The sequence below is a fragment of the Gouania willdenowi genome, chromosome 5 (assembly GCF_900634775.1).
Source record: "Gouania willdenowi chromosome 5, fGouWil2.1, whole genome shotgun sequence".
Taxonomy (NCBI): domain Eukaryota; kingdom Metazoa; phylum Chordata; class Actinopteri; order Blenniiformes; family Gobiesocidae; genus Gouania; species Gouania willdenowi.
In genome coordinates, this window is record NC_041048.1 from 7,638,093 (window position 1) to 7,663,717 (window position 25,625).

Consider the following 25,625-nt stretch of genomic DNA (forward strand, 5'->3'; position numbering starts at 1 on the left):
GAAACAAGAACTCACAGAAAAACAAAAAGAGGACCACAAGGTCTAAAGTCAACTAAAACCAAACAGAACATGACAAGTAATGCACAAATATAAAACAATATTAAGTGTGTTTAAGGCTAAAAGACAATTCTGACACAAATTTGTAACAGAATTAAACATTTTCAGCTTTAGAACATTCATCTAATGTGGTGGGTTGCCTTAGCATTCTCACAAAGTGTTGGCAGCAATTTATTAATTTCTGACTGTTTTCATCAGTTTTCCAAACACCAAATATTACAGCTACTTAATGTATTTCCTCCACCATGGTCATATTTTCACCACTGTTTATTTGTTTGTCTGTTAGCAGGATTACGTCAAAAGTACTTCATGGATTTTGACAAAATTTTAACCAAAGATAGACATTAACCATGACAGATTCCATTATACTTTGGAGGAGATTCAGATCACTGGACCACTTTCAACAATTAAAATATATATCTCATCATTTGCGAAATTTCAAAAATTCATATCTCGGTTTGAAATTGACCAATCTTTATGAAATTTGACTCTGTTATGTGGTGTTGGTTCGGATCTGGGTTGTGGATTTCTTCATGATTATTTGAAAAACTGGGGATGCCCGTACGTTTGGACCTACTGTATTGTTATTAACAGGGATATAAATGTATTTCAAGCCTTTAAAGTGTGAATGATCATGGCACAATGACCAGGATCACTGATTCAGGTACAGTATCTGCCAATAACTGGCAAAGAGGAGATTTGGCGCTTGGCGGAGGTTTATGCGCTCTCTGAATGCTCTTGTTTCATGTAATTTCACAACTTCTTCTACAGTTTCATAAAATTCTTACAAAGGATGTCTCGATCTGATACTGATATCGGATATCTGTCCAATATCAGCCAAAAACAAAATTGTATCGGCCTGCATCTAAAATCTCTGATATAATACAGTGGTTCTCTGGCATAAGTACCCCTTCTCTTAATGTTGAATGCAAGTACCCCCTTTTGTCTAACTACTGCATGTTGCTCAGAATTCTATGAAAAAAAAAAAAAAACAGCAACTATAGACCAAAATGATGGAATAAATGGAGTAATAACACACATTTTAAAGAATCTCATTTTGTAAATAAGTGCAAAGAAACCGTATTTAGTTTCTCCTGAATAGATTTATTTCTATAGTTTTTATCATTATCGATCATTTCCCTCCTGATGTGGGACCAAGTCTGACCTTTGTATTTTCAGTTTATGTTCTAATCAAGATCATTTCTATCATCATTTTGTGTGTTTTTTGTATCATTTTGGTGTCATTTTGTTGTTGTTTGTCTGTTCTTTTTATTACTCACTATACTTTTCCCTTATTTTGTGTGTTTTTGTTGTCTTTTTGTGAGTTATTCAGCAGTATTCAGTAAGATTATCATTTTTAACTAAAAGATACTTTACAAAACTCCATATTTGTAATGCTTTCATTTGTTAATTTTCACCCATCTCTCTCAAGTACCCTGTAGCGCCATTGTGTACCTCATGTGTACATATATATATATATATATATATATATGATGTCAAAATGTTTTGGAGGAACAAAATATCTCACTCGCACCAACAAACGTTCAGGATTTGGACAAAGTGCAGTGACCCACTCATCCCCCCAGGCTCTAAATGTGTCCGTCCTTTCTTTGACACCTGCTGGAAGCAACACTTTCACTTGTTCTCTCACGTCAGCCCTTCTTCAAAATGTCATGCTTACTTTCCACCTTCAAAGGGCTCCAGCTGTGCTCGACCATCAGCACAGCTTTTAACTGGATGAAGAGAATTAGTTCAGTTTCATTAGTATTCATCAGACAGAGGCTCACCACCACAGACAGATAGATAGATAGATAGATAGATAGATAGATAGATAGATAGATAGATAGATAGATAGATAGATAGATAGATAGATAGATAGATAGATAATGGCATTTTTACAAAAGAAAAGGAAGAAAGAAAACCTCACGCTGTTTTTAACGCATAACAATTTTCCGTTTTATTCTGTGTGGAGCATTGTGCTAACCTTTTACATCCACTTCGCCTCCTCCTCTTGCTTCATTCTCTGATGCCTTGACGGTGTTCATCCGTCTGCTTCTAACACTCTCTCTCTCTCCATCTCTGCATCTGTCCCGGTCTCAAGGTTCATTTCTTTTGTCGTGTTGCTCGCTCTGAGTCTGTCCTGAATTTCACAAGCTGTCAAAGTTTGTCACAGTTGACGTCGACGCTGTCAGAAGTAATTGTCTGAGACGGGAAATGAATGTATCCGGGCTATGTTATTTTGGTTACTACTTTGTTCTCCTCCTCAACATTAGGGGTCATTACACAGAGCAGTGATTCTATATTAATAAAAACACATTTCTTTCATAGCACTTTTAATGTAGATAAGTGCAAGGCCAAAATGCTTTTACCTTTAGAGAATGAAGACAGAATAATTAATGGTAATCTTTTACATGAAAAGAAGAGAAAAAATGGTTCTTTTTAAGCCTTGTTAAAAAGTAAAGACTCAAAGCAAGTGACATTTAGAGAAGTTACGCAATTTGCACAATAACTTTCTTTGAAAAGGTCTAGGTTATAGCAGTTATGAAAGGGGGCCAAGCCTTCCAGCACGACTTGGCCCCCAGGTTTTGCGGAGCTCATGGACGGGCTTGGGGCGAGCGTCAGAAGACAGGCCAACGTGTCATTTGCAGTGTTGTCATAGTAATGGGCGTGGCCCAGACCAGGTAATTCAGTGGTATTCGGGACTCAGAAGATGCGACTGTATTTAGGGAATACATGGATATTAAGTTTATGAAGATGTGATTTAAATGTGAAAGTTACAGGCCAAAATACGTTTGCACCCATTATAGCGCCACTTAGTGGTGCACTTTTTGGTATGGGTGGTCTGTGTGTTCTTCTATATATACCCTCTAAATTTCACAGCCCTCAACATAATACTTCAGCTGAAATAAATGTTTGTTTATATATAGCTATGTCGTAATAAGCCACGCCTACTTTGACCAATCATGATTAACTTCAAGGTATGGCCTCAGGAGTGACCCAAGGTCATACCCACCAAATTTGGTAAAAATCGGCCTTGCCATTTAAGAGAGATACATTTTTCATATTTGCAGCGCCCCCAGTGGCCAAAATTATTCAAATGTGGTTCATGCCCCCACAGTCACACGCCAACCAAGGATCTCAGATTTGGTGTTGTTAGTATTTATTTTGATCGAGATATGCAACAATTCCCGTTTTTCTGGCTAGCTAGAACAATTTATTTGTTAATAATTTGAGCATATTTTGAGAAAACAAAATTATTTTCTCAACTTAAGATCAAGTCCAACTGAGGACGCTACGTGCTAAATTTCACGCTGATAGGACAAAACCCCAAGGAGGAGTTTGAAAAAGTAGGTTTTTCAGTTTTTGCAATTTTGCGCCTCAAAATTATCATTGAAAATGGGCGTGGCCTAGCTCAGGTGATTTATTGCTATTCAGGGAATCTGTAGATTTAAAGTTTTTGAATGTGTAACATATGATGTGGGAGTTATGGATCAAAACGCATTGACCTTGGTTATAGCGCCACCTGCTAGCGGACATATGTAAGGATTTGTGCCCGAGGTAAGCAACCCTCCTAAGGGCACGGCCCTCCCTTAAATGGTTCAGCCTGCAGCACCACTTTCACCAAGAGAAAAATAATACGTGGAGAACTATAATCAAAATCGGAACGATTACAAAAGGCTTCCTAGCACCGCTGGTACTGGGGACCGCGTATGCTTACATACAGTACGTGGTCCCCAGGCCCCGTGGGCTTGGCCCCCTAATAAAACATCAGTTCCATATGTAGTGCTATAAAGTTAGCACACACGTAAAAAACAGTAATCTACACTTTTCTGAGCAATACAATTATTGAACACCAAACTTGATGCTTTTTCTCTCCATCAGATAATATTTGTTCAGTGACTTTATTCATTTGTCTGTCATGGACTTATTCATTTTGGCTCTGAACCCTGTCATCTTGTCCAGTGTGGATTGGAGACACTGCGTGCTCGCAGCAAGTTGCAGTTAGCACCGTCCAAGTGTCTGTGCTAGCTATCTGTACTAACTGTCTGTGCTAGCTGTCTGTGCTAGCTGCTACATGTTTAGCATTGAGATGGTAGTGGGGGCTACAAAGCTCCAGTGATCGGAAAGTGATCTTTCCTGCACTGGGCTTCTGTTTTTTATCCGATGTTTTTACTTAAACTAAAATGAACACCAATGAAGCCGAGAAGCTCGGTCGTCTTCCTTCTTGTATTGTAGTTTGTGTATCAGTATTTTGGGTATACCGGATTCCGCGCGGTGTGGAGTGTGATTAACGGTGTTATTTTAATTATTTTTTTTAATGTAATTAATTAATGAATCGCAATGAACGTATTAAAGTGACAGCCATAAAGTAAACGCCCCTGGTTTGAAAGATGATCCAGGGTACATTTGCTTGGTGGCTGTGAAATAAAATATAAATTATGTATAGAGAGCTGCACCTGATGTTTTCGTATGCTCATTTGTTGATGTGTGAACGTTACAATATCCCTCGAGTCCCAGAAGCCGCAGAAAAGTCTTGTTTTTGTACACTTCGATGAAGATTTACACTCTTTGAAGATTTAAGTGCAAACACTCTAATTTATGTTCAAGTGTCAGTTAAATTAAACTTCATTATTTTAGCCCCAAATACAACAAATCCTCTCAAGGCACTCATCACAAAATCTAAAATATTGTTTTTAATGAAGAAAACAATGACATGTTCACATGAGCAAACATCAGAAATGATGGAGAGGAAAAACTGAAACTTCCAGCAGAAAGAGAGAGAAACATGTTACAGCATCAATATTTACATGTAATCAATTGCAATCCCTGTTTAATCTTTTTTTGTTTGCCAGCTAGTGACGATAGGGATGGATTAATCTAAAATGGAGAGAGAGAGAATGATGAACAGTGAGAGGGCTAGAGAGTCAGTCGGAACAAACAAGTGGGCGATGTGCTGAAAACAGCTTTTTCAGTCAAACACGAGCACATTTGAATTTAAAAGTTTATTTCGAAAACATAACAAAAAAAAGCGCACATCTACTCTAGGGTGGTCAATCAAAGCATAGTTAAAAACAAAGTTTCAGATAACCTCGATTTGAACCCTGCATTAAGTTTTGGTATTCTAGAGAGATGAATTAGGAAGATATTTAGAAGAAAATCAAGATGTTTTTCAACACGTGTAAAACTCAAGGCCCAGTAAAGTAAAAATGGCTGAGAAAATGTGAATCATTGGGTGAATTACCAAATTATTTAGTTGTGGATATCTCAGTAGGGTTGCAAAGGGGCGTGAAATATCTGGCAAATTTCCATGGGAACTTAAAAGTTCAGTATTATGATTTTTTTCACCCATCTCCATTTGTTCTAAGAACCCCAAAAACATAGTATTTGAGGTTTATTTTCCCAAACTTGCCTGTTTTGTTAGAGTTTTAGCCCATAGGGGCTTCATGCATATGTATGAGTGGGTGTGTCTATAGATGCTGACTCCACACAACAGCTTTAATACCATAGCGATTTTCTTTTGCTATGCATACACTCTTGTTATTGTTCTCAGCCAAACAAACTGCACATTACAGTAAAAAAACATGGCTATTTAAGTGGTAATCGTGATTGTGAGTCAGACAAAAGCTGCTCAAAGTATGTTTATCACATCATCAGCAGCAGCATCGGAGTCAGCTGCTCCAACCACTCACCCGAGCCGCTACGTCGCTTTCTTCTCCTCCTCACCACTTCTGATTACAGGAATAGTCCATTCAAGACGATAGTCCACTGTTTTGTGCAACCGCTGCAACGCATTGGGTCACAAACACGTCAGATCACGTGAAAGGAGATAAGAGGCGGCGTAACGGCTACTAAAAATGGAACTGATTGTAACTGCTCTGGGTGCTACACTGTGGCTGTAACTCCACTACTCCTCAGGGAGGGGTTAAATGCAGAGAACACATTTCGTGTATGTAGCTTTACATATATGACAATAAAGTATATTCTATATTAAACCGTAGTGTTTGTTTTCCTGTGAGGTAGTTTGAGAGGGAGGAGCTCATATTCTTATAGGGTAGGAGGAGCCAGGATTATCAGGAGGAGGAGTTTCCACTAGGTGACGGCACCTGGTGAGAAAAATCCAACACGCCCGTTTGACAGAACCTTTTCAACTTTGATCCTCTGAATGAGGCTAAAGGGATGTATATCACTGTAGCAAAACCATTACAAAGTGATTTTTTCATAATACCGCCCCTTTAAGCTGAAGAATTTTGGAAAAATTTAAAAAAAAATTACTTTTCATGGGAATTATTTATTGAAATGTTGGAATCCATGTAAAAATAAAGCACTTCATTAAAAAAAACACACTCAACATTAGTTTCATTGAATTTGTGACGATTTGCAGGGATTTTCAGTCATTTTTATTAATTTATTTTTTACTTTACTTTATTTTTACTTGAATTGTTGAAACAAACTTAGTTTTGACTCCTAAGGTTATAGTAGAGAGCAATTTCCAAATGTCTTGTGCAACCTTTTAATGTCAATTGCATAACATTTTGACTCCAATAATTTGGCCAGATATGAAGCCAAATGCAGGGTTCTAATGTACAGAATCTAATTATTAAAAAAAGAAAACTGGAGCACCTTAATCTACTCCTTCTGTTCACTCTTATTTTTATAGAATATGAGCTGCAGGTCATTATTGTTATACATGTGTTATTGCACTAGCACAGGATTATTTACTCAATTAATTGCACAAAAGTAGTAACTCCATTTATTAACATATGACTACTAATCACCTCTTTACCTCCTATACAGCGGTCCAAATGTCCGTGTTATCAGCAAACAATTGTGCATCATGTTTGTTTCTCCTGTAATAGAAAATAATCATCCATGAAGTCCCAGAGGAACACCGTGTTACATTCAACTCCCAAATCGACTTATCGCTTACACCAGCAATTATGACACCAATCATGTACAAAGCTGCAGAACAGCTGCTAAACACCATCTTTCAATAATACCATTATATTAAGCATTAGTGATGTCCCGCTATACATTAGCCTTAAACATATTCTACAATTGAATGAAATAAATATAAAAATAAATGAGAAAAAAATCCAAAAACAACAATTTGCTGATGTCGGACTGATATTTATTATCAAATATTGAATTGGGACATCCTAAGTAGGAATTTTATGAAACCCTATGTTGTAAAATTACATTAAACAAGAGCACTCAGAGAGGAAGTCTTCTCTATTGGCATTTACAGTATCTGGATCAGTAATCCTAATCATGGTACTATGATTATTCACACTTTAAATGTTGGGATAAGTTATATCACCATTAATAACCATAGAGTAGGTCCAAATGTATGGGCAACACCAAATATTTTCATAAGATTGCGATGAGATGTGCAATCCAGAACCAATCTGGATGAAACTCTGTGAGGTAACTGAGGAACCGACTCGACATAACTAAGTCTAATTTTATTAAGATCGATCAGCTGCGAGCCAAGGTATGAATTATTGAAATTTCACCAATAATGAGAAATGGGGATTTTTTTGATTATTGAAACAGATCCTTGATCAGTTTATTGATTTGGATTCCATCCAGAATTGAATAGAATCTTCTGTTGTGTATAAGTTCTATTTTTGGTTCAAATCTGGTCCAAATATCCATTTAGTACTTTTGATGTAATCCTGCTCACAGACAGACAAACAAATGAATGCCAGTGAAAATGTCACCTCTTTGGCAAGGCAATAGAAAAACAAATAAACATTGCATTAGGTTAGTGACTAAATATTATTAAGAGATGTTCAAAAAGTCATGGCTCTCATCTTGTTTTTGCAGCATTGTCATATTCGTCTCCATTCAATGGTAAATATCTTGACAAATGATAGAAAACCTAAGTAACAACATGCACACAGCGGACTGGTGACCCATCAAGTCTGTTACAGGTACATTATTGGAAGTTAAACATTAATAATAATGAGGATGTAGAAAAAAATGTCCATTATGCAGAGGTGTAAAGAGTACTGATATCTCCTACTCAAGTAGAAGTACTGTTACTCGATTGAAATTGAAAGTACAAGTAAGTCATACATAAAATGCTCAAGTACAAGTAAAAAAGTTGCTCAATTAAATATTATTCAAAGTAAAAGTTACTATAGTTACTTTCACCCCCCATGTTTATTTTTGGTAATAAATCTTGCCACGGTTCCCTTGCATACAGTAAACATCTCATGTATAAACTTACAAAGGAAGAGACCAAATCTTGCACAAATAGAATTTTCTTTAGTTTTTCAAAGACATCTGTTTACAGTAAAAGGTTTGTCAAAATGTACAATTTATTTATTTTTTAAATAAAATCACCAATAAATTAAATTCAAAATTAAATAAATAAATAATAATGATAATAAAATAAATAAAATAAATAAAATAAATAAAATAAATAAAATAAATAAAATAAATAACTAATACAGTAATAATAAATAATAAATGTTTTGAGGAAAAAAATGGCAATCAAAGCTGTTTTTGCATGGTGCATTACGTTTAATCTGATTGGTCGGCTATGATGTGATGCAATTTTTGCTGTCTGGTCATTTCATTTTTTTGTCATTTCACAATGTCCGCTGATCATTTAAAAACAAAAAATAATAATTTACTTCGTAACGGTTGGGTGTAGAAATGTAATAAATTACTTTACATCTTTTAAAACATACTTAAGTACATGTAAAATGAGTGAATTAGGAATATACTCACGGATATTGTATTTAGATTTGAAATCGCTGTGTTTGCTCTGATTTATTCCTGCCAACGTTCCTCCAACCAGCCATTTTCTCTCATCACACGCTGACATTTATCTCTCTGGGAAACAAATGCACATTCTCTCAAAGGACGTTTTCCTTTCAGTGGTTTGCCCCTCCACACACACATCAAATAGGGGTCAGGAGGCTTTCTACCTCCACTGATGATCCCATTCCTCTGTAGATGTGTTAAAATAACAGGCTTTTATAGGAGCTTCTGCCTTGGCTTATACACAGCAAGGTCACACAAAGGTCATGGATGGTTTTCTACAAAGACATCACCTGCTCTGCCTCGGCTCCTTTCTACTACTGCTCATGATTCATCAAGGAGTCGACGCTTCTTGACAAATGTTCTCCTTCTCCATCATTGATTTTCTTTTACTGTTTCACATTCACATCATCAGTTCAACCCTTGTCATTTCTACTGCAGCAGAGTTTGTTGACGTGTACGAGGCTTTACAGGCAGAGCACAGGGAAACTGCAGAAAACATCAACACCTACTCACTGCTATCGATTTGTTGTCTGGTTACATAATCCATTCCTCAGTCGTGTGAAATGCTCGGCTTCTATCTTTTTAAAAATCTGTAAAGGTTCACCAGCGCAGCTTGATATCTTGTAAATGTGAGGCTAAAGCTGGGATTTCACAGCATGCTTTTCTGTCGATGAATCCACAGGGACTGTCGCTGATATGAAAAAAAAAACATTTATCAGTGATATCAACCTTAGTGAAGCTTTACTAGTCGTCAAATCTAGAGTGCATGTACTCAATTTTGGTTTACTAGTAATAGGCGAGTACTAGCATACCTTATTAGTAAAGAATCTCCTAGAAATGTTGTGCTAGAAAAGATTTTACTAGTAACATATCTGAAGTCTACTAGTACTACTAGTAACTAGTAAGTAGTCAATGATTTCCCTTTACTACTAAGGTCTCTTCATGCACTAGTGCAGGAGTGTCAAACTCCAGTCCTCGAGGGCCGGATTCCTGAGACTTTTAGATGTGTCCCTACTCAAACACTCCTGGTGGAGACCAATGTGTTGTGATCAAGCTCTGCAGAAGCATGATAATGAGCCATTCATTTGATTCAGGTGTGTTGGAGCAGGGACACATCTAGAAGTCTGAGGAATCTGGCCCTCGAGGACTGGAGTTCAACAACTAGTGCAACAAAAACCTTTATCGCAAGCCGTTTTAGCATAAATTCATTTTTTTGTTTTCATTTTTCTTCTTTTCCTTTTTTCTTTTCTTTTACAAAATCTTGGATCGAGGGATGCATTTTTATAGATCGCAGCGTGCAGCTCCTCTGCTACGTACGAAACCCTGACCCAGAATCAAGTCGTCTGCAAGTGATTTAGCACCAGATCCTCCATGAAAGAGAGTTCCGAGATGGGAGCGGGGCGACCAACTTCAAGCCGCACTCGGTCCTGTCACGAAAGGCTCTCCGCACCGGCCGAGGCCGGCTATCCGAGACAAACCGAAGATCCGCGGCGCTCCAGTATCATCGCGTCGAGGCGGGATTCTGACTTAGGAGCATTCAGTCATAATCTCATAGATGGTAGCCTCGCACCATTGGCTCCTCAGCCAAGCACACACACCAAATGTCTGAACCTGCGGTTCCTCTCGTACTGAGCAGGATTACATCATCAGTAGGGTAAAACTAACCTGTCACACAACGGTCTAATCCCAGTGAATATTTTGGCTTTACTGGTATGACTAAATACAGTTAATTATTTTGTCAAACATGGGAAAAAAATGGCGACATAAACAAGCCTGCCTTCTCACCTTTAAAGTGTTGTGTTACTGAATCCATATATTCCATCAAAAGTGGTCTGAAAATCTTCCCAAGACATTTAAAAATCCAATAAATCCCAGTATTTTGACCAAAACACCCTTTTCTTCTCGTTCTGTGAGGCTGACCGTGTCACTAAAAATCCTAATCTTTAGATTCATGTTGTAAATTCATGATAAAATCAGTCTGGCGGCCACTTTCTGCTTCATTTTTGCTGCAGTATCATACATGAAGTGTCTCTTCACCATTTACATTGGGAAGAAGAAGAACCAAGTCACATAAATTTTCATTCAAATATAAAGCTCCATTTGACTGGAACATTCTCCCATTATCGATCCGCTCTCTAACCTCTCTGTCTCTGTTTAAAAATGCTCTTATCCTCCATCTCCAGAATATCTGTCAGTGTTTTTGATTTTAGGCTATGTAACCTAAACCTTTTTTATTCATTTAATCTAATGAAAGTTTTTACTATCATTAGATAGCTACTATTAATGATATCACTATTATTACTTATTTATTTTTGTATAAAATATTTACTGTTTTGAGCAACTGTTAAATGTATACTGTGTGTGTGTGGGTGTGTATGTGTGTGTGTGTCTATTTATATTTTGTTGTATTTATTATGTTTGAAATATTGAATTTTTGTATTGTCTGCTCTGCTGTATCTGTCATTTTATGTAAGTTGAGGACCCCCTCGAAAACGAGATGTTCCATCTCAAGGGGCATATCCTCCAAAAAAAAAAAAAAAAAAAAAAAAAAAAAAAATTACTTGTATTTTTAAAACAACAAATGAATTCATATATATATTGTACAGATACTGTGTTTTATGGCACTTAAAATATTTCTATTTTATTGCCACCCCGCCCCAGCAAACTCCGCATTTGACTAGTATATGAATAATAATTATTATTTAAAATATCACTTGTAGTACTGATTCTCACTAGTGACACGTTTTGCTAGTAAATCAAGATTAACTACATACCACAAATTTGAGCACTAGTGGAGTTATACTAAATATCACTGATCAAATTTATGCTCAAACAGCTTTCCACACGCTGATTGTATGAACTGATCCTAACAGTTATATATTCATCATGAAAACTGTGACAATTTGGTCTCTATTAAGGAGTCGATCGTTCTATGTTTAGCACAAGTCTCCTTTCTCAAAAAACAATAACGTCACGACACAAAGACGGTTAAATTTACCAAATCACATGCTTTTGAACCTGCTGAGCTGATGCCATCCAACAGGCTACAGTGGGAGGTGTTTGTTGTGTGAATAGCAGGTCGTACATGTGGAAGGTGGTGCACAGAGCTAGAAATGATGCAAGCTGGAGGTGTCAGCTTTTTTACACCTTGATGCGTCGGACCGGCTCTTTTCCTTTGAGACTACAAACGGCCTGTGTGCAGAGATACGATCAAACGTATTTAAATGCCTGGGCCTCTGCTGTATCTCATTAGTCTGCATGTGGCTCTGGGTGACCTTTACAATGTCAAGCATTCAGGACTTAGACTTAGAAATGTATATTTGTTAATGTGAAAATGACCACACAAAAAAAAATATGACTAAAATATTACTATGTGAGGTTAGCATTGAAATGGTAAATATGTATCTCTGGGTCAATGACATGACGCCTACATTTTCCTTCCAACTGCATTTCTGTCTGTTTAAAAAAAATTTAAATGCATAAAAAAAACACAATAACTCTCCTACATATGCACTCGCTTTAAATTTCCAAAATAAAACATTACTTGTCTGTAATTTATTATTTTATTTATTTAATGTTTTTATTTATTTAAAACCTCTTAAGCGCCAGCCATTTTTCACCGAAAATCACAAAACAAATAGTTTTTCAAAGCTTCTACATGACCTACATGGCTATTTTTTTGTTTAGATTGAAGTAGGACCCTGAGTGCTTACAGATGATGTGAAATTTTGGAAATATATGATACTGAGTGACAATATATCATGTTTTAAATACAGAAATCTGTAGTCCGCCCAAATAAAACTTGATGTTAATATCAAATATGAAGCCAATTCTCATTATCGAAAGCTATAAAAGCAGAAATAATTGAACTAATGTATGGATATCAACTACAGCAAGTTTGGTGATAATAATAAACAATAGGCCAAAGATACACATGTTTTTGTCCAAAAAAGTTCAAGCGGAAGCCCACTTTGCCACAACTGTGCCAAAGTTTACCACAAGTTTGGAACCAAGTGTTTTGGTAAGTAACATACTCGACCAGTATATCAGCTGATTCAGCTCGGCTTGTAGTTTGACGTAGGCTCTTGTTATGGAGCTCTGTGTTTATTTTGTGACTCAAAGCAGTGGAAAAAGTTGTTGACTTTCCTCTCTTCAAACATAGTGGCCTGGTGTGTGTGCTGTGATCTTTTGTTCTGAATGTGAGTTGGCTACAGTTTTAGCTGAGTTTCTTAGGATTACGGAGAGATATAGAATGTGTGATTTCATTCATTCTTTACAACATTAAGACCCGTGGCCACGGGAAGTGGGGGTGCTAGGGGTGCTGAAGCACGACCTAGTGGCGAGAGGGAGATTTTTAAAAAATGTAGCCTATTTCTTTTTTTTTTTTTTTTAACTGCCATGTTTTATTATACAACATGAAGTACTGTACATGAATTATATTTCGTGCACTGCTGATTAATCAAAATGATTAATTCGGGGCACCAAAATGTTCTTTCTTATTCATTCTGCTTAGTACCATATTAGGACCACGTTTCGGTACCCTACCCTAGTTGTTACTCAGGTTCATGTCAGTTGAACAAATCTATTGCCTTGTTATAGCGCTATTGTGAAGTTTAACTAATATTACATACATGTATATTCATCTGAGAACTGATGATGTCTGTGCGTTACAGGTAGCAAAAAAAAATTAATAAATAAATATATAGAATGTCTCCAGTTTCGCTTCACAAATAAGGAATGAAAACAAATGTACCGATCTAACTGTTTTTATTACTATTATTATTATTATTATTATTATTATTATTATTATTATTATTATTATTATTAATTATTATTATTTCTAAAGCTGTATTATAGACCTGACATTAAAAGCATTTAAAAATCCAAGAAATTTTATGGAATTAAAAGTCTCTAACAACGTAACTCCACCTTTGCTGATTGTTTATGTGCTCCTTTTGATCACTGGGGGGGCAATGCCCCCCCGCAAACTCTGCGTGTGGTGAGAGTCACGGAAGCTGGAGCCGTCACGTCTGTTGGGGTTGAAGAGATTAAACTAAATCTATTAAATTTTATTTTCTGCCCTATCTGGAATGATTTCCTCAGTGTTTCAAAGTATTTCAATCTTTTATTTCCGTCATACCATTTATGCAAACTTTGTTGGATGATGCACATTTTCTGAAATACCATGTGGTGAAAATCCCCATACGTCATTGACCCTGAGATTGAGACGTGAATGAAATGCATGAATCATCAGTCATCTGCCGGTGGGAAAGCTACAGCTTTATTTATTTTCAGTTTTTCATCTTACAAGCTTTTGATTTCTATTAGTTTTTTGATAAGCTTTGCCTGAAAGCTGTGAGGAAAAGCGTGAAATTTGATTTTAATTCCATGGCTTCAAAAGCTTTAGAGCCAGGCAATAACATGAGGTCTATTTGAAAAACATGTTACCATTCCTCTTTGAAAATAATTGAAAAAAAAATTTAGTTGGAGAAATATATATATATATAATCTAGTTAGTGGATGAAGAACTTTTGAAAGACAAAACCATTAAAGCCGATGATGGGAGACTCCAGGAGTACAGAAGATAAGCTTTGTTTGAAACAGCCTTTCATCATCTGCTAAATCCTTCATGCTCAGCCCCAAGAGCCTCATGTGGGAAAGAGGATGGACCGAGGATGAAAAACACTTGGCTGGAGTCAGTTTGGTGCAGGTTTGTGAAATCAGGCCATATATGTCATATATTTGTACCTCAATGTGTTAGAGGGCATCCAACACCTTGGATGGATCAGATGTGGTGCACTAAACATTGGAAGGAGAAAACGCAAGTATGATCATTAATGAAGCACTTGTAATCAGACTTATTACCTGTTATGTATTGACATAAGCAGCTATGGTTAGTACTGTGTAAGAGGCACTACTTTATGTTGCGCATGTGTACAGGCGCATACGTTATGTGTACAGTGTCAGCGCACTAATGTTTGAGTTGTGATAAGGCACCTGTGGAGTAAAAGATGTTTAAAACGTTGCCGGAGCTTTCGTCTATTATTTTACAAGGTTATATAAGTGACAAACATAACATTACCCTCATTTTTTAAATTCTATTTAGCCCGTTTCACAGGCAGCTCACATTTATGATATTTGTGTTCATTTTGACATGCAGCAAATTCTGATTTAGATTTACTCATAGTCATTTAACTATATTGCAATTTCAGTTTTCGTCAAAAGTTAGTCATTAGGACTATTTCAGTTATCATCTCGTTTTAGTCAAGTTAAGATTTTAGTAGGCTAATTTTTAATATTGTACGGCTCACTTTCTGTTTTATATTTTTAAACTTGCTTTTATTACCATGCACACATTGTTGCACTTTGATATTCGTTTTAAACGTAAAGTGCATTATAAATATAATGTATTATTATTATTATCATTTTAGATATAGTTGACTAAAATACACAGGATAAAATTTGTATGCATTTTTCAAAAAGATTCAGTCATCATTGATCAACCTGATAAGGAGTGGACCGTGTATTAATGTTTGTAAATATACACAGACAGATTTTATGTGATTAAGGTGTAAGATCACATGATAAGCTATTTCTCATAAGTAATATCAGCGGTAAGTAGTCATTTATTAGTAATTTTGACAGCATAATTTCATTTAGTTTTAGTCTTTTTACCAAAATGCAACGTAGTTTTAGTCATATTATAGTCATCAGGACTATTTCAGTTATAATCAACTAAATGACATTAAGATTTTAGTCGACTAAATTTCTTTGGTATAGTCGACTAAAATATACAGGATAAGATTTTTTTAAGATTCCATCAGCATTCCATTAGTGATTAATATTTCTAAATACACAGACAAATTTGATGTGATCAATGCATAAGACCACATGATCACATGAGTTCTGATTGGATTCCGTCCAATGTGACGAAATTGTAGTTGTGTTTTTAAATATTTTTATGAAGTTTTTGTCCACTTGTATTTAAAAAAAATGTTATTTTCTAGTGATTGTCGCTTATAAATAATGTAGTCGAAAAAAAACTATGACGTAATTTTTTAGTCAAGAAAATTAAGTAAGGTAAGTATTTATTTAACAATTTACTCATGGATCTTGTTGGGTTCTTTCTTTCTTACTATGGACTTTATATTTTGTTCAGCTCTTTGAGATGACTTTGTTGTATTTTGCGCTATATAAATAAAATAACGTTGAACTTCTTACTTGGTACCTGTGCTTAGGAACAAAAGCATTATACATTCTTAAAAGGGGGGTATTATATAAAATCGATTTATATCACGTTACTATGTCATTCCCTCATTAAACACATGCCTGGAGTGTTGCCTTGGTTCATTCATGTATGTTTGAGTGTTCTTGAAAAACTCTGACGGCAGCCATTTTAGGTCTAAATACGCCTGAGTCCTCCTAGGAACGCCCCCACTTCCTAGGAACGCCCCCACCTCCTAGAGACACCTCGGACCTTTCGTCACCAGCCGAGTTACCACCCACCGCTCCACAGCAGAGCCCCTCCCCCTCATATGTTCTCTTCCTTAGTTCAGCCCACAGCACCCGCCTCCGCTGATTTGGCTTTTCATTTACTTGTTTTAAATACTTTTGTAAGAAACCCATGCCTTATGTTATCTGTACTCATTAATGTACGCATAAAAATAAATAATAAAAACAGCAGCAAACAGCTGAGAGATCGGTTTACTCTGCTCATCGTTGTACTTACCTGCCTTTCCAGATGACTGTTTTAAAACAAGAGCTTATTTGAAAGTGGATTAATAAGAACACAGACACAATGCAATCCTTATCCTGGATTATAGAGTTTCTTAAAGAGACAGAGGCCAAATCAAAGCATCATGAACCGTTATTTAAGTTTTTTTTTTTTTTATATTTGCTGCATTTTCCCAAAACATTTGGGTAGCATAGTTATTTGAGTATGCTATAGAATGGTACTATGTGCCTGAAAAAAACACAATACCCCCTTTTAAGACATTTCTCTGCATATATAGACGCAACGGTATCTCGTCACAATGAAAAATGAAACGCACACTGCAAATGTTGGCAATTGTTCAATGAAATGCAAGGCAATAATACACGTGGAAATAAGTTCATTCAAGTAATAACACTTTAATGAATATTTATTCAGTAACCTACATGATACAATAAATTAAAAGTATTCACTAGACTTTTATCTTCGCTACAATCTTATTAAATCACATGCTCATTCGAAGTATTGCAGCGCGCAGGAATGTTTGTGCCTTTTTATTTGACGTCTTCGTAAATGATATCCTTCATATTTTAAATTAAAAATGTTCTTTATCACAAAGTAAGACAGAAGAGTAAATGAGGTCATTTGTGTACGTGTAGGACTTTGTCATGAAGATGAGTTTGATAGAGTTTTAAATCCTGTGCTTGTCCAGGATGATGTATTTTTATTTTTTTAATATAAATTGGTTGTCACTTTGAAAAAGTGATTGTCGCTGTGCGCTGACAGTGATGAACTGGTTTACTGTGCAGGGCGTGGCCTACTCTGCTGCTCACCTTATGTTTGCTGGAATGGGCTTTGCTGACCTTTGACCCCTTCATGTCACGATGCGGCAAAAAAAGACAAGCATGTGGTGTCAGACCATTGAATGTCGTCTCTTCATTAAAACAAGAGGAGCTTCAGCTAAAAATGACCTTGTAAGTTACTAGCCCTAACTCCAAAGTTGTATTTTTGTCTTATAAAACCTTAAAAACCTATTATGTGACATGTGTGACAATTAGGTGAAAAACAATTGGAATCATTAAATAAATAGAGTAAATAAAATATAATTAAATTATCAATATAATAGAAAGGAGGGAGAAAAAAAACAAGCATTTTGGCAACACTTCACATTAAGAGTCCGTAAGGCATTATTAAACATGAAATAACAGTTTAATAATGTTATAATAATAAAAATAATTCATTAACTAACATATCAGTTAATGCATTAACAAGCAGTTAATGAATGCTTAGTAATTCAAACATTACTAAGCATTAATAATATAATAATACTTATAATGTATGAACTAACATACCATACCAGTTAATGCATTAATAAGCAGTTATTGAATGCTTAGTAATTCAAACATTACTATAATATTAAAATGTTGTGTCCATCATAATCATTTACTTACAGTATTTATTTAGAGTATGTTGATGTCATCACCTGTTAGCCCTTACCTAACCTTAAGGTAATACGTGACAGTAGTAACATAAACCTTAATAACTCCCTTAAAACATTATACATAAAATCAACCCAAGATTTTAAAATGTACCAAATGCTAACTAATGCTAACAGAGCCCGTATTTTAAATGTAAACATTGCAGACCATCAGAATTATTTCATCATGGCAACCAAAATCATGATCACGATTCAAATCCCATTGATTGTGCAGCCCTAATTGTACCCTATGAAGAGTCCACTTTTTAGGCAATATTTGATGCAAATGGACAGAAAAATGTGTGAACTTATGCCAAAAATACAACACGCATATTGGAAATGCAATATGTGATAATTAGCCTCTTAACTTGAACAAATGCATTCAATAAACTTCAGATTCAGATCATCATCCATCACAATTTACATTAAACCAAACAGGACTCCATACACAGAAGTTTCTTTATTACCATATTTATTACAAATAATAGAATATATTCTGTGTACTAACATGAAAACACTAAAGAACAACGTCCTTACAAGTCAAATCTGATTTTTAATATTTTTTTTATCGGGTCACAAAGCCATTCCCAGACATCAAAGCAGGTGGTGAGTACGCTCTAAATACATATAGATGACAACACTGCAATACTAATAATTTATCTATTTAAAAAAGCTTCTAAAGGTTTAACATTATATAAACTGGGTGAGGCTGAAGTGTGTCCGTATTTACAACATCCCGTGTGTGTAGACCACCAAAAAGTGTGCTGTTATAGGATTATCAAAGGCTACATTAGAAAGAAACTCAATGCCCAAGCACGTGTTGCATATATGTACATTAAATAGTTTACTTTTCATTTGTTTTGACATCAGTCTGTGTTGGAGAATACATGCGTTTCTGATTTATCGCTGGTGAAGAAGTGATAGTCACCCAAAGGCACGATGGCTATTACAGTGCATTTTCAACAACACAGAAGTATAATCAAAGAAAAGTATGTTTAACAAGCTTCTATGGAATGATTTTAGATCGTTTTCGGCATATTTCCACGTCAAAACATCCATCAGCACTACTTCGGTCTCTTTGTAGCAACAAAAGATTCACACCGAGTTGAATTTTAATCTTCTTTTAAACAACTGCGGTGTGAGCTTCAAAGGACAATTGCTTGGGGAACGATTTAAAGTGCTGCTAGCCAGATAACTTTCCTCACATCATGAGAAGCTATGGGCTCAGTATGTGATACAGCAGTGACAGACAGCAGCAGCAGCTTGGCCTTATGAGCCAGACCATGATACAGAAAACATAAAATACTACACAATAAGTCATCCAAAAAGATCCCTGCACTCACCATCAGTGTCAATCTTTTACACAAACAATGAGAAGGTATAAAAGAACGCAAATCATGCCATGGATTGAAACATTTACGGTACTCACAGACATACAATAATAATTATAATGTGTGATCAGCAGTGTTTCGTTGGGCTGTGCTTGATCAAATTAGGTACAAATATCCAAAAAAAGGAGTGCACACGTGTCAATCTAATGGCCCGGGGGCCAAATCCGGCCCTAGCATCCAATTTGGCTCACAGGAGACAGTAAAAATTGACAGAAAACATTGATTATAGTGAAGATTACAAAATAATTCAGTTGTAGATATCCCAGATTCACCAATTTAATGAAACTCTACTATATTTTAGGGGCTTAGAGTTTTCCTTTGTTTATAGCACATGAATTAAGGCATTTTTAATTGCAAATTGTGGAAAGAACTTTAAATAATTCCATAAATCTCACAATTTCTCACAAAATTCCTCTAAATTACACAAAAACTAGTTACAAAATCAAGATGTTTTGAAGTGAAAATCCTGCAGGGACTGATATGAAAAACTAGGGCACAATTATGTTAAAATTGTTCTTTTTTCCCTCCTAAAATCTGCAGCCCAACTTGAGATCAAATTTGAGGGCCAGAACTGGCCCCTGAACTAAAATGAGTTTGACACCCCTGGTCTATAATCACACAAAACGAACACCATTTATGTGTCGTCATGTCTTCATTTGTCAAAAAGTGTTTTACTTCCACAAGATGGAATAAGATTTGAGATATAGACGACGTTTTGCACTGAAGTATAATGTAACAATAAATGACTCGCAAAGAAAACAACTGTGATATTTGGTCAGTTATAGCATTAGAACTGATATATAGTGAGTGGAACTGTGGGTAAATGATATGACGTTGCCGGGAGGCGATCAGATGCAGAATATTGAATATGTAATATGAAGGATTTGTATTTGTTGTTTCAGGTGTGTCGCACCATTGTTTGTCTTTTGTCTTGTACGTTGCAAAGTTAAACAATAATTTAAAAAAAGAAAGCCTTTAAAGGCTGTTCTCAATGTTTTTTTCTAGAATGAAACTCCATACACTGAACCAAACGCCGTCAGTACAGCCTGTGACAAGTTGGACCTCTTCCCGCGAAGGGGGTCGACAACGGTGGCGAGGAAGGCCAAGCACCGGGCTCCTCCAGCCCTGAGAGCGAATCTTTATCCCGAAGTTACGGATCAGATTTGCCAAATTCCCTTACTAAAGAATCCACGTTTAACTGAACTATCGCGCGATTAGTGCACCATTAACCCAACACAAAACTACCATATTGTGCTGTTTTGGCTGTAAACAGAGGCTAAACTCGTTTCAGCTGCCCACAACAATGGCACCGAGTCAGGAAATGCCTGTATGTTGTGACCTCATGTGGGAACTATGTATATCCGAGCCTGTGGTCACGTGAGTGACGTAAGGTGAAACGTTCTCCAGGCATTCACCAGGTCACATGGCCTGGTGAAAGACGGTCCGTCTCCTCCAAACTTACATAGTCGGTATTTCAGGAGGGAAGCCCCACATGGAGCATTGATAATGTCAAGCGCTGTGTATTGGCCTGAGGAATCATTTAAAATAACTCATATGGGTTTGTGACTCTTTAGGTCAAGAAGTCTACGGTGTGCTTTAAAGAGGAACTAAACCCCCAGGCTTTGGCTGACATGTGTCTTGGCTAGAAATAAAATTAAAAAAAAAGATCTTGATTATGGACAGGGCTTCTGGTGCAGATAAGACACGCCCAGTCTATACTATATAATCTCCAAAGAAGATTATATAGATTACTCAATAATCACTACTATACTGTATCTCTCTGTTCACAATTCTCTCAATCCAACCTACTCACCACAGATTGCAGTTCTTAAAAAGGGGCAGGGCTAACTGTGACGTAAGAGCGTTACCAATCTCCGTTTCAGCCAATAGCAAAATTTTATTGTAATATCCAGTTGTACAACAAAATACACCAAATTGAAATACTCTGAATAAAATGTTGAGTTTTCAGCAGAAAAAAGTGTGTTTTGGGGTTTAGTTACTCTTTAATGACCAATCCAGATCTAGAACACGTAGATCACTGCACACATCCAGCACTGGGAACAAACAAAAGGATTATATTTCCACATCTGTTTAGAAAACAAGGCTGGATCCAGTGTCCACACCTAAACAAGTGCACTCACTGTTTTTTTTTGACAACAAGAAGCTGACATTCGTTTGGTCCTCTTTCCCCTCATCCTTTTAAAGAGATGTAAGAGAAACAGTGCACAGCTTCTGACTCTCAATCTGCAGACAATCTGTGAGGACAACTGAAACAAACTGTAGCAGACTTAAAGATTTTAGGAGTGAATGGAAATCTTAAACTATTTTTATTTCAGCTACGCGACGGAATGGCTGAGGAGTCTATGTTTACACACAAGTTGAACCACCGTGATGAGCAGATTCAATTGTAAGAATATGAAAATATTTGCCTCAGCTAAGCGTTAAAGCTCAGCTCTTGTGTTATGTATACAGCAACATGTACGTTAAAATGTCAGAAACACATGAATTTCATGTCTTTTACATGTAAAGGACACTTTCAGTAACAAATAAATCCTTGCACTACTCAAAGTAAATGCATAAAATAAGCAACACGTTTAAATATCATATTAAAACCTACTTTAAAACTACAACATTTCAATAAAATACATTTCAACATAGAGAGCTCACTTAATTTTTCTGGAAATCATTGGAGGGCTCTTGATGGTTCTTAAAGGAAGTGCTCCCTCTGGTGGAGAGAAAGAGTGGAGCCATGCAGCATCGACAGTGCTAAACTAGTCTACAGTATGACAGCATTACAGTATCATCGACCACCAGTTGTTATTGCAGTTTTTTTTCTACCCCTTTCAGCGCTCTTTGACCACATAACGCTAAAGCCACAGCGGTGTAACAAAGTAAAAGCACAGAGTGGTGCATTATTCAGTGAAAAAAAAGGGGGTGCTTAAAAAAGCTGCAGACATATTTTCCTTCTAGAAAAATATCTTTAAAATATCCACAAAAAAAAAACAAAAACAAAAAAACTTTCCCCTTCAATTCTCAGGGTCCACACTGCCAAAACCAGGCCCATCAAGTTCTTGTTACTTTGTGAGAGGAGCAGAAAGAGATATTGTGTCAAACAAGGCACCAAGAACCTGCTTTCATTAGGTTAAAGCGTCCGAAATGTAGTGACAGTGAGGGAATAAAAAGTATGCGAGAAGTGGACCTGTCTACTTCTAGGCCAAAAGAGGCTGGTAGTCTGAGAAACAGTTGGTGAAGAAATCAATTTTTTTTTTTTTAATCTTTTTTGTTGTTGTTTAAAAACAGTTTCTCAGAGCTGAGAATCAGCTCCCAGGCTGTTGAGCTCCTCCGGCGAAGACTTATCTCCACCCCGGGCTCCTGTCTGCCGGAAGCCGGCAGAAATCTCATCAAACGTCCGGCCCTTGGTCTCTGGTACTTTGAAGTAGGTGAAGATGAAAAACACGAGCAGTAACACAGTGAAAATGATAAAGACGTAGGGGCCACAAAGCTCCTGTGAAGAGACGGAGAACAGAAAACAATCAGGGAGGAAAAGGTTGAATCTCTGCTTCGTCTTCGAGCACTCAAACTTTCATAGCAAACAGCTCAGGGGAAGAAAATAGAAACATATGGAGCTATTGATACTAGAGATGGGATATGAACAAAGAACTTTTCAAATGAATTATATGGTGTCCTTACTAGAAAACATTTACTACGTTGTTCATTTTTTGCCGACAAATGCACATAGTTTTTACAACTCAGGGTAAGAAAACAAAAACATATTAATGATATTAATACTAGAGATGGGATATGAACTATTAACTATTGAAATTAATTATATGGTGTGATTATCAGAAAACATTTACGACTTAGTTATTTTTTTTCTGACAAATGCACATGGTTTTTACAACTCAGGGTAATAAAATAGAAACATCTGGGGATATTATTGCTAGGGATGGGGGATATGAACTAATAACTAATAATCAGAAAACATTTACTACGTAGTTAATCTTTTCTGACAAATGATTGATTGATTGAGTGATTGATTATACTTTATTAATCCCCAAGGGGAAATTCAGTTTTTTGCTTACAAATGCACATGGTTTTTACAACTCAGGGTAAGAAAATAAAAACATCTGGGGATATTAATACGAGATATAGGATGTGAACTAATAAATATTAAATCTATTTTATATGGTGTCATTATCAGAAAACATTTACGACGTAGTAAAAAAAACATTCTGAAAAATGCACATGATTTTTAAGCTTCGTGTGTGAAAGCTGAATCGTGTTGTCTGTACTGTAGGAGCCAGCCTCTAGTAGGCACTATAGGACAAATTAGAAACATCCAGCAAAGATAATGAATATTTATTTTTTTAACCATAAAAGAATATGTGTGATAATGTGAACATAAATGTTTAAAGTGATAGCATGCTGTGTGGTTAAAATAACAGATGTTCGAGATCTGTGTTCATTATACATCTTCGGGTTCTTTTTCTTTTTTTCTACGAGAAAACAACATGTTTTTAACTAACCTAATATTTCCATTTAACCAGGTATCCATAATGACTGTTAGTGTGAATACATGAGAACAAACGCTCGTGTTTTCTTTTGACTACAAAAAAAACAGTTCCTCCTTAATAAACGTTGAGCTGTTTTTATCATCCTCACGTTTCTTCTGCACTAAATGACGTTGAAGTTTTGTTTTTTCTTAATTAAACCTTGCTGATTTTACACACATTAAACTACTTAATAAAAAAAACAAGAAATTATCCCCATTTCCCTGTCCCATGTGACCCTAATTCAGACATTTTCATCAACTAGATGTGTTTTCCTCACTCACCTCCACATACTGGAAGCTCATTCCCACTATGAAATTGGCTGTCCAGTTGGAAAAGCCAGAAACGGCGAAGGCTGACGGCCTTGGTCCTTGTGAGAACAGCTCAGCCACAATGAACCAGGGGATGGGACCCGGTCCCATCTCGAAGAAGGCGACGAAAGCAAAGATGGCAACCATGCTCAAGTAGGACATCCATTTAAGTTGCTCCTACATAAAACACAATAAACAGGGAGATACAAAATGAGTTAAGACATAAATTAGGCTTCATTACACAGGGTTAGTCAATTTAAATTCAAGACTTTTTAAAACATTTTGTTGCCATTTGAAATAAAATTTAAGAGTAGCTTCACAGCAAACATAATTGGGGGGAAAAAACTCCACATCAATTACATCAGGTTACAGTAACTTTTTTCTAGTGTCTAGTGCAGACGTGCAACTGGTAACCTCCGAAGTAAACACAAAAATACACAAAATGAGACTAAAATACACAAAAAAAACAGACAAAAATAATCAAAATCACTCCAAAAACACAAGATGACTACAAAAGTAGCCAGAAATTTATAAAACAACAAAAATACTAAACATAAAAACCATTTTTGTTGGACAGACAATTTCCCATGTTGTTTATACATGTTTCATTAAATTTAGCATTTATTTTGAAGTGTGAGACTAATAATCATAAAATCACACTTATTATGTGTGAAAATGTAAGACTTTTGAAACATTGATTTAATACATTTTAATGACAATTAAGGCCTTATGTTTAGCTTTAATGGCTTTTAAGACTTCTTAAGGATCAGTGGGAACCCTGTTACAGCATTGTGAAGAAGTGTGATGAAAAACATACCAGCAGAGCCAAAGCAATAGTCATCATAACGGCCGATCCAGCCATTCCAAGCAACCCCAGGAGGTGCAAAGACCTGCGTCCAGCACGCTCAACAACAAACAGCTACAGGAAAGAAAAACAACATGGTCAAAATCATCCCCTTGTTTCCAGCTACAAAGGGAATGACTGATAGCTAAAAAAACACAAAATGTTTGTTTCATATATAATATTAATGTCATTGACTTACAGATACAACAGTGAAAGCAGTGTTCACTGCACCGGCTCCAATGGTGGCATAGACGGGCTGCTCTACTCCAGCTTTTTCAAAGATTCGAGTTGAGTAGTAAAACACCTGAAAAGAACCGAATCAGCTGGATTTTATATTTGTTTTGTTATACTGAACAAAAATATAAACAAGATAAATGCGTTTGCTCCTATTTTTCATGTTTTAGATCTTTTTTCAAAGATCTAAAACATTTTCTGTACACACAATTCTCTCAAATATTGTTCACAAATGTGTCTACATCTGTGTTAGTCAGCACCTCTCCTTTGCAACA

General features: G+C 36.1%; 1 protein-coding gene across 2 annotated transcripts in view; it reads right to left on the reverse strand.

Annotated features, from left to right (window-relative positions):
* Positions 1-18,466: 18,466 nt before the first annotated feature.
* Positions 18,467-25,625, reverse strand: part of slc2a1b (solute carrier family 2 member 1b) — a 30,492-nt gene continuing 23,333 nt past the window's right edge. The window contains exons 7-11 of one of the 2 annotated variants that reach the window (XR_003674035.1): positions 25,316-25,420; positions 25,090-25,191; positions 24,246-24,449; positions 21,553-22,916; positions 18,467-21,465 (exon numbers count right to left, since the gene is read on the reverse strand). Coding sequence is in view for 1 of the 2 variants with exons in the window: in XM_028445877.1 (XP_028301678.1) it covers positions 22,716-22,916; positions 24,246-24,449; positions 25,090-25,191; positions 25,316-25,420 (612 nt within the window). In the remaining variant the exon portion in view is untranslated. Of the gene's footprint in view, positions 22,917-24,245; positions 24,450-25,089; positions 25,192-25,315; positions 25,421-25,625 lie in introns of both variants that reach the window. The other variant, XM_028445877.1, reaches the window with a different exon arrangement.